Source organism: Acartia tonsa, chromosome 2 (assembly GCF_053477335.1).
Source record: "Acartia tonsa isolate MP-2025a chromosome 2, ASM5347733v1, whole genome shotgun sequence".
Taxonomy (NCBI): Eukaryota; Metazoa; Arthropoda; class Copepoda; order Calanoida; family Acartiidae; genus Acartia; species Acartia tonsa.
In genome coordinates this window covers 4,324,023-4,334,333 of record NC_137261.1, presented here as the reverse complement: position 1 = coordinate 4,334,333, position 10,311 = coordinate 4,324,023, and the positions used below count along the sequence as shown (strand labels likewise).

The 10,311-nt window shown below is 33.6% G+C and overlaps 1 protein-coding gene across 1 annotated transcript; it reads left to right on the top strand.

The window, feature by feature from the left end:
- Positions 1-590: 590 nt before the first annotated feature.
- LOC145312679 (uncharacterized) lies at positions 591-7,703 on the top strand. The gene is made up of 3 exons (XM_080151938.1): positions 591-752; positions 4,947-5,044; positions 5,623-7,703. Exons 1-3 carry the CDS (start codon positions 648-650, stop codon positions 6,674-6,676), a joined length of 1,257 nt encoding a protein of 418 aa, XP_080008064.1. The 5' UTR covers positions 591-647; the 3' UTR covers positions 6,677-7,703.
- Positions 7,704-10,311: the final 2,608 nt, after the last annotated feature.

Below are 10,311 nucleotides of genomic sequence, written 5' to 3'. Positions count from 1 at the left end.
TCTCAAGAATATGGGTTTCAGTGTTCCAAAATATGTTTGAGTCAAAGCACTCTCTAATTCTATAATGCCATATCAACCTTTTTGTTGAGCATTTCTTTATTTCTAGCCTAAAACCGTCCTAAAGTTTTTATTTTTTAAAAGTATCTCAATAAAACTACCTCGGGACCTTGGCAACGCATCACTACAATAAAGATGGCTACCGCAGATCTTAAGGGACAAACAGAAAAGAATAATAGGACAATAATGTAAAATAGTTCTTATTTTTTTAATTAGAGAAAATTTAAAATGGCTGACCAATCAGAGACGAGGACATGAAACCTCTAACCAATCAGAGTTCGAGAATACTTTGTGGCGGCAAATATTGAGCGCTGCATATATGGAGAGATAAGAAATTGATGTTACCGTGTGTGTTGAATTCCTTCATGTTGATTCTAATTCAGTTTTGAAACGGAACCACGCGGAAGAGGTTGTCAAAGCGGAGATAAATCCCAGAAATCAATCTAATAAAGTGTAAATCAAGTTTTAAGCAAAAGAACAAAAACTTTTAAATGATAAACTTCTATTACTAATATAAAAAATGAACATTAATTAGTGATTTAATGAAAATTTACTAAATAAACGGACAAAACAGAATAAAAATCATAACTATGGGTTCAACAAGTTTAAAAGATGAGCATATAAAAAGACCTATGAACGCCTTCATGGTTTGGTCCCGAGGGCAGCGGAGAAAAATGGCACAAGAAAATCCTAAGGTAACAATTTAGCTTGTGATTGCACCCAGGGAGGGAGGGGACATTGGGATGTTTATGTATAATAGTCCCCAAAGTTTTATAATAACGTCTTCTTAATCGTTAGCTTAATAACTTTGAAGATTTTTAAAAATTCTGATTGGATGGTTCATTAAGTCAAGTGTCCAAACGTTTGAACCACTAATTGTAATCTGCAGAAGGGGTAATAATTGGTGATATACTTTAATGTATTGGCCTATAGATAGGTTAGTATAAATTAAATATAGTTGGTTAGGTAAGGTTAGGTTAGCCGTAGTGTTTTGGCTCACGCAAAGATTAGGCAGGGGATGAAAGTCTAAGGGAAGAGTGTAGGTGGACGTGTAACCTTTTCAGGGCTCGGCAGCCGTACTTAAGCCTCAAATCTAAACCCGTTTGTGTTAAAAATAATTCTAAAATGATGGATTGTGTGTTTAGGAAAAGGTATTGTTATCAAGCTAAATTTTAAAGTTTTGATATGACGATTTGACTGAGGTTTACACGCGGCAGACGCGCGGCTGTCGAGCCCTGATTTTTTTCTAGAATGACACATAGTTATTTAACATACATTTTCAATGGATCAAAAACATGTATCGCTTCATATTAACGACAATTTTCTACACACGGATAAGGAAACATCAAATCCGAGCAAAAAAACCCGAAATTTATCTCAGCCATTGCATTCGTAAATAAACAAGGATGATAAATTCCATAAAAGCGAAGCACTGAAACTGTAGGACAAACGGACATTAACACTTATATAGTGTCAGAACTAAATAATCAGAATATAAATGTATAAGAGTTGAAGCAAAATTGCAAGTGTAAATTTGTTGAAAAACTGCTTGATACAGGATAATGTTTATGGGCATACTTACATTTTTAGGACTTGATTATAGAGTTGCTTTGCTTGAACCATTATACTTTGTTGTCCCAGGAATCAATATACCAAAAATCAGTTCAATCGGATGATTAGATCACAAAAAAATTTGTTGTTAAAAAAGTAAAAAAATCAACATGTTTAAAATGGACGTACGGACATTCTTGTAATGATTATAGAGTTGCTACGCTTTCTAAATCGTACCTAACTACTAAAGGAATCACCATGCAAAGTTTGAAATCGATAGGACAATTCTAACATGCCTAAATTAACTAAAAAAGCTATCCGTTTGTGACAAACGTACGGACGGTCCGACCCTAATTATAGAAAAGCTTCGCTTTTAACAAGAATGACAACAACAAAAGTAACGAATTACAATGAAAATATATACGTCTTTTGTAGCATGACTGACAGCTAGACTGACAAACCGATTAAGTTGTTTGCTGAACGCTTTGTGGTAGTTGATATTTTCGCCAAAGAAAATCAAGGGTTTATCTTAAATAGCCACCGAGAAAATCCTATATCCGCTGAAGCGAGAAGGGTTGATTGATGAACAGGCGGACGTAGTTAATTATAGAGTAACTTCGCTACTAATAATGTCAGTTAGCAGCTTTTTTTGTAGCACTTAAAAACTAAAAAAAAAGTTTTTATGACCATTTTACTTGAGATAGTTTATTTACTCTTCTAAACAAGCCAGGACCAATATGAAGATTCCCAAATAAGGAGAAGGCACTAAAGATATCTTTTATTACATACATAAAATAATAAATGACAAATAGCCCTCAAAATTTTTTTTCTTCTAAATAAATTAAAATGTGAAAAATGTTTGGCACTTTCACGCAATGTTGAGCTAGGCCCCCTCCCCCTCTTAGTTTTGAAATAAATTGAAAAAAAGGAAGGAGGGTATTTTTTTCTTAGTTTGTCAATTAAGGTAAGGTTAAGATATATTGAGAACTAGTTAGCCAGGCAGGGTCAGGGCACCGCAAGGATATGATACCCCAGGTTTAGGGGTTTAGGCAAAGTGAAACAACTCCCTCCTCCTTTCTAAATTTATTTCAACATGCATTTTGTGTGGAAGCCCTGTCAGGAATTTAAAGAGGTAAAACACAAAATTAACCCTTCTTTATATTACAATAAGTGGTTGAAACGTTTGGACACTCAACTGAATGAACCAACCAATCAAATTTAATAAAATTCCCCAACATTGTTGATTTAAAGAATAAGAAAACTTTACTTTAAAACTTTTGGGACTAGTGTAATAAACAGCCTAATGTCCCCTCCCTCCCTTACTGTTGGTACTGTAACAAAAATGATGTGATTATTAGCCCATAACAGAGTAAATACACACATTTACGGATTACGGACTATACAATACAGGGATCAGGGGGATTTCACATCCACAAAGAATTATAAAAAAAGTATATCGCGAAAATAAGGAATGTCTTGGCCCGTTTTCAATAATTCATAATGTCCGTATCACTTAGGGGCTTCCAAGCTTTTTTTTTTTTGGGGGGGGGGGGGTAAAATTGTTTTAAGGGGGGGGGGTAAAATGGCGCGCGAAGCACGCCGCAATTTTTTTTAACCCCCCAAAATTTTTACCCCGGGGGTAAAATTTGATTGGGGGGGGGGGGGGAATTACACCCCCCTGAAATCTGTTAGCAGGGGTAAATTTTGTTTACCCCCCCCCCCCCAAAATTTACCCCCGGGGTAAAATTTTTTTGGGGGGGTAATTTAATTTAAATTTGATCAAATATTTAGTATATAAAATGCGCGCGAAGCGCGCAAAATTTTTGTTTGTTAGAGATTTTTATTTTGGGGGGGGGGGTATTTACTCCCAAAAAATTGTTTGGGGGGTTAAATAGCCCTCCTAAATGGTTGGAGGTGCCTACGGCACCCCCAGGGTAGGGGTAAATTTTAAATGGGGGGGGGGGGGTAATCATTCCTTTACCCCCCCCCCATTGGACGTCTATAGTATCACTATTAGGGAAATTAAATAGTTGTTTATCGCATCGTATTATAGACAGCTTTCCGCAGCTATTAAAATGAAAAAAATATAAGATTGGTTTTCATCTTATGATTCCTGGAAAATAGACTGTAATACTATACATGAATTCTCAGTATGGCTAAGATACGGTTGTTATCCAGCGGATATTAATCGGTTACTGGAATATTATTTACTAGCAGCTACGCCCCTAGAGGCCTCCAGTGGTACTTTAAATGTTTGTTTTTTTTGTTCATGTCTCTACGATACCTCTTTATGTTGCGTTCAAGTCTCTCAAATAATTAATTTTTTTTTCAATTTTTTGTGAATTCTCTTAGGAGGGTGGTGGTACCATCCCCAAAAATAGTAATAAACCTTTCCGGGACCTATGAGAAGCTACTCTGTTAAGGAGAACCCGCTCGGTTTAGCGGTTTGTGTGATCCTTCGGTACAGACACACAGACAGACAGACAAACACACATCCTGTTACTTTATTAAAAGGATTGTGAAATAATGAGCATGTTTATAACTTATTCTGATCATCTGTTTATTTCTTTACTTTATCCAACATAAATATGTATTTTACTCTTTGAAAAATGCAGTTTTTATGCAAAATATTAAAATAAATAGGATCAATTTGCCTATCTTAAAATATCCTTTTATTATATATTTTTGCAAATATCTAATTTTGAACATTATTAAAATCATATGAAAAAAGTTTTCGGATTTCCATATTATGATCTTTATAGTAAAGAGTTTTCTTCAATCGAAGCTTTTCTACATACAGGGCCATTCATTCTGTTCCGTACCTTTAACAGATAGCTTTTTAAAGAAATTAAGTAATGTTAAAATTATTCTATCGTATTCTAATATAGCATGGTCAATAGGTCGTATGTATAACAGTTAGAATTTAGAAAGCGTAGCAACACTTTGATCATTATCAGAAAGTTAGTTCCTCCATTTATAACACAATTTTTAAATGATATAATTGTTATATTTCCTTAATTTTTGGAATATTAATTCTCAGGACGATGAGAAACAATGTTGATAGCAAAGCATATCTATAATAAAGTCTTAAAATGTAGGTATGTCCATTGTTCATATTAGGCATCCTGTGCAGATAACGTGATTTGGAATAGATTTACATGGAACTTTTGTTAAGAATTGATGCATGCGATTTATAACTTTCTTGTTTGTTGAGCTTTACATTTGTTTTTTTTTTGATATTATCATCCTTTTTAAAATGTAACGCTTTTCTGTAAATCTATTTGAAAAAGAATTATTTTGTCCATAACTTACGCAGCTATATCTATCTATCTATCTAGATGCATAACTCGGAGATATCTAAGAGACTTGGGGCTGACTGGAAGCTACTCACAGATTTGGATAAAAGACCTTACATCGATGAAGCTAAGCGATTAAGGTATGTGTTTCAATCAATACAATTTTTTAAAATTAAGTAAAATGCCTTGCCTATTGAAATTTGGTTTAGTAAGGATTATCATAGCCACGTATGACTATTGTCCCGTAGGGTTAAAGCCCCCCCCCTAGTGAGCTATAAAGACGTTTTTAAAAATTAATAGAGGGGTATAGTCTTCTTATATGAATAATTCTGGTCATGTAAAGAAAACGAAGTTGCGGGTTTCATCGTATTTTTACAGTAGCTTTTGTTAGGTTAGGTTAGGTTAGGTAAAGTCAGGTTATGTGATTGCCCTGCAGGTTTAGAGCCCCCCGCTGGTGCTAAAAATAGGAAAAAAGCTACTGTGAAAATATGATGAAATCCGCAACTTCGTTTCCTTCACCTTACCCATTAATTCTTTTAGCTAAGGTTATTCTAAAAAGAAAAAAAAGATTACTACATACATTTTTGCTTTGATTTTGTTACTTTCTAATACTTTTGGACATTTAAAAACTATAAATTATTATTTTTGTGTTTTATAAAAAAAAACTTCTATTTCGTTATTATTATTCAACAAATTTTTATAAGTTATTCAATTTTAGAGCCCTGCATATGAAAGATCACCCCGACTACAAATACCGTCCCAGAAGGAAGCCCAAACCTTTGATCAAGAAAGAAATGCCTAGGTTCCCCTTCTCCTTCCCCTTTATTGACCCTGTCTCCCGCCAGCTGATGAACTCCTATCCCATGCTAAACCCGCCATCCCTTCAGGACAGGAGCGTCAAAGATTTTTTACCCGCCCTTGATTTTTCCAAAGTTTCAAGAACAGTTGAACAAAGCTTGGGATTCATTCCAGCATCATTGCATCAGTCAAAGTCGCCATTAATGGTGTCATCATTCGTTTCCCCAACTTCCTCATCATTTTCATTAAACTCTTCAACGTCAGTTGCACATTTAGGATCTATGACATCGGCTGCAGCTTCTCTTCAATCACGTCTTGCTGCTGACCGCCGGCGGCTCGGGCCGCCATTCCATCCCGATTCGCCGAATCACCACCATCCTGATTCAACAACAAGTCCATTGCCGCCATTAAAAACTAGTCCAGCCCCGTCTATACCTCCATGTTTATCAATCACATCCCTAGCTAATCTATCAAGATCAGGATCACCTAACATAAGATCTAGGCGTGATTCAAGATCACCTTTGAGAACTAGACGTGATTCTAGATCAAGATCACCTCCGCCATGTTCACCACCATCAACCTTGCCACTAGCGACATCTGCACTGCACGCGGCAGCTTCTTCAACTACACACCAAACAATAACAAAACAAGAATCCACATCACCATCCACTTCGCCAGGTCCTTCAACAAGAGAATCTTCATTCAGTAGATATTCTCCATTAATATCAGCAGCAGGGTTATCAAGTTCTACTTCTAGCTTTTCATCCCCAACTCTGCCATACCTACATCCACTTCAGTATTATCCTTCCTGGTACCTTCACCATTTGCTGCCATCGTATGTGCTCCAGCCGCCGCCATTTTTGCCGTTTCCACCTCCATCAAGCCTGCTGCCGCCACTCACGCCGCCGCCAGGTTTTGGTGGAAGTTTGCCAGCAAAGCCTAATCAGACCTCAAGTCTGACTGGTTCAGATTAGTTTTAGAATTAAATTTTTTTATGAATTGGATATTTTTACTTTGGCTGTATCCAGTGTTTTTCAATAATATTCTAAAATACATCAATTTTTACGCTGTTAGCTACATAATTATTTTTTTAGATTTAACACAAAAATAGTAAAGCCAAATAATTTGGTTAATAGTGATATTTACCGTAGGAGTTGTCAGATTTTTTATTTGTTTCTTGCAGCAAAGCTACTCTTCAGATATCTTTATGTTTACTAACTTCATTAACAATACACTATAGCAAAATATTACTAAGATAGTTATTAGAACTTTGAATTTCGCCCTATTAGATTTTTATTAATTTTTTATCTTAATTAAATAATAAACTATCAAAATTGTAGTTTTTAATAGATTTTAAAAAATTCAATAAATTTTTTTAAATAGGGTTTGCCCTGTTCTCTTTTATTTATTTCCATTTCAATAATAAAAGAATTTGGATTTAGTGCAGTTCACGGTAAAATGTTCCTGGTAACGATTATCTCCAAAAATCTGTGAACTTTAAATTTGCTAGCTGCCAAATGGCTGAATTCACATGTCATGCTCGCACACAGTGTTAAATTGCATACGAAGAGCAATAATCTGGAATAACCAAAATCTAATGATGCACAGGGAAAGACCAACTGAAGAAAAACGCGTAAATAAGTCTTTTTCAAGCATTTATGTGCGCTGCAAGATTACTGCGCATTATTGAGTTCTGACCATCCAAATCATTATTAGGCCTTCTTTAGTTGGTTAAAATTTTGTGCGATCATAATCTATACGTTTCACCGTTTGGCCGTTAGCAACCTTTAAAGTTCTTAGATTTTTGGAGATAATCGTTACCAGGAACATTTTACCGTGAACTTTAACCAGATCCAAGAATGTAATTAGGAAATAGTACTTTGTTTATCAATTAAATAGTCAATGTATCCTAATAAAAATAAAAATTGTTTCTAATTGTTTAAAATATATCACTGTAATAATAATATATTTATAATATAATAATAAATATTTCTGTTGTACTTGACTATTGTTTTTATATCATACCCATATAAAAAATTGACCTTTAATTTTTAGACTTTTTAAGAACAGCGATAAAAATTTAGAAAAAAATCTGCTAAATACTGCATAACACATAACATGAACAATTATAATCATAAGTAGCGAAACAAACAACATAGTAAATTAAGTTTGAATAATCAAAAGTCAGGGATCTTTAAGGATAAGATGACAACGGACGTTAATGCTTTTGTAGAATAAGATATCAGTGGAAAAATTTTGACACTGCTAGTTTGTTCCAACTTATCAAGATTCGATAAAAGTCCCCAAAGTTTTTAATAGAACGTGTTTATAAAACTTTATTGAACAGTAAAATTAACTGTCCCCTCCCCCAATATAAAAAGTCGAGGGCAGTTTATGTACCCCCAACAAATTATATTGACAGAAAGGAGGATGGGGTAGGAATAGTTATTTCTCGTATCGTATTATAAACGGCTTTCCGCGGATATAGAATGTACAATTATAAGATTAAAACTAGTTTTTTTAGCCCCGAGGTGCCGGAGGCACCGGCTAAAAAAACTGGTTTTAATCATATGATTGTACATTTCTTTATTCGTAGAAAACTGGATATAATACGATGCTAGACATAGTTTTTTCGTATGGATGAGAACCGGTTCCTATCCACCGAATTCGAATGAATACGAGAATAAAGTTTTCTTATGTTTGTGTGCACGTGACTTAGGAGACAGGATCTTAGAAAGATTACAAGAAAAGGTTATAGACAGCTTTCCGCGGATAATGGGTTAGAAAATTATTAAAGATTAAAACCAGTTTTATTAGCACCGAGGGGCCGTAGGCCCAGGCTGATCAATTTTATGATTTTTATTTTGATATTCGTTTCGTTGAATACTGTCTATAATACGATGCTATACATGATTTTTTAGTATGGCTAAGAACTAGTTCTAATCAATACTGGAAAAATAGATTAAATGCTCAAATCAAAAACTTTATAGTTTTTTTAGGACACATATTCCTGTCCTAAGTGTTTATAATTCTGTGTATTTTGGGATTAATAAGGAACATTCAAACACTATTGAACAAAAAAGAACAATTTTATTTCAAAACAGTCAAAATCATGACAACTTTCATTAATAGGCAACTTAAATAATTTTTATGAAATTATCAAATACAGGCAGGCAAACAAATTGATGTCAATTAGTAAAAGGAATCTCAAGAAAATCTTCTAAAAAATTCCATTTTTTTCAGACCTAGCCTTATGAGGACGGCAAAATAAGATGTAGTTGATTGTCTAATACGAGAATCACCACAAGAAATTCTAGAAATTTATCTCATACAGAAGCCGTGTAAATCATGTTTAGAATTAGTTATAGCCATGGGCAGACGGACAAACGGACAGCAACAGTAAGTAATATATTCTCCATGGTTTTGAAACTGATTAATATCCACTGGATAAGAAACGGGTTTCAGCCTTTTTGAAAAATCATGTATAGCTTTGTATTACAGACAATTTTCCACGAATATTAAAATTAAAATTTAAAAATAAAACCAGTTTTGTTACCCCGAGCCTTCGACACCTCAGGGCTAATAAAGCTGGTTTATTCTTCAATTTATAATTTTATTATCCGCGGAAAACTGTGTATAATACGATGCAATAAATAACTATTCAAACATTAATTGTCTTATTTTAAACCATAGTGCATAAGGGATTAAATTATATTGCTAATTAGCTTTTCAATGCCTATGAAAACAAATTTTTTAATAACATAATAATTATCACATTTTATAGAGTTTATAAATTTAGTCATCGCTTTTATTAAACAGGATTAAACTTGCATAATGATTTTAGCTTAGTATTTCTATAACATGGTTTTTACAACTTTATATGTTAGAAGGTCTTTATAGTGCCTATAAATAGATAAATTTAAAACTTTTATAGGCAAAATTAAGAGAAAGCAGCTTATAGTGCCTAATATAAAATGATGTCTTACAATACAAATGACCAATGTTAGGCCAGTATACATTTTACAATTGGTCAATGTAAATGTATACTGGCCTATCCTTTTTCATTTGTAATGTATGACTTCTTTTTTTATTATGCTCTATAAGATTATTAAAAAAACATATTTTATCTGGCTGCTTTTTGGGACTACCTTAGTATTTTTAAAACATGCAACCCAAAAACTGCTGAAATCACAAAATATCTTTTAAAAATTAATTCAGTTATTAATTACAGCTGATTTCATATTCTAAATACACTTTTGCTACAAATTAATTTAGACCTAGACAACAAATGTAACAATGAAAAGTTCTATCATTTCAGATGAATACCAACATTTCATTGTTTAAAAAAATTGATCTCCTTTTTATTAATGTTTTCATCCTTGGAATTGCACCATTTTAGATGCAAAAATAACAAAATTTACCTAATTTTCAAATTACCTAATTTTTAGAATTAGGAATATTTATCGCATCGTAATATAGACAGCTTTCCGCAGATATTAAAATTAAATTGAAAGTCTAATAAAGTGAAACGGGCTAAAATAACGATTCCTCCTTCCACTCCCTTTTCCCCTTCCCCTCATCTCCTACCGAATAAACGATCTGACCAATA

What these genes read in the sequence shown, in the direction of transcription:
- LOC145312679 (XM_080151938.1), top strand. Translation starts at nt 648, where the DNA reads ATGGGTTCAACAAGTTTAAAAGATGAGCATATAAAAAGACCTATGAAC. An exon ending in TGGCACAAGAAAATCCTAAG is followed by an intron (nt 753 to 4,946) that starts GTAACAATTTAG and finishes CTATCTATCTAG; the next exon opens with ATGCATAACTCGGAGATATC. An exon ending in GATGAAGCTAAGCGATTAAG is followed by an intron (nt 5,045 to 5,622) that starts GTATGTGTTTCA and finishes ATTCAATTTTAG; the next exon opens with AGCCCTGCATATGAAAGATC.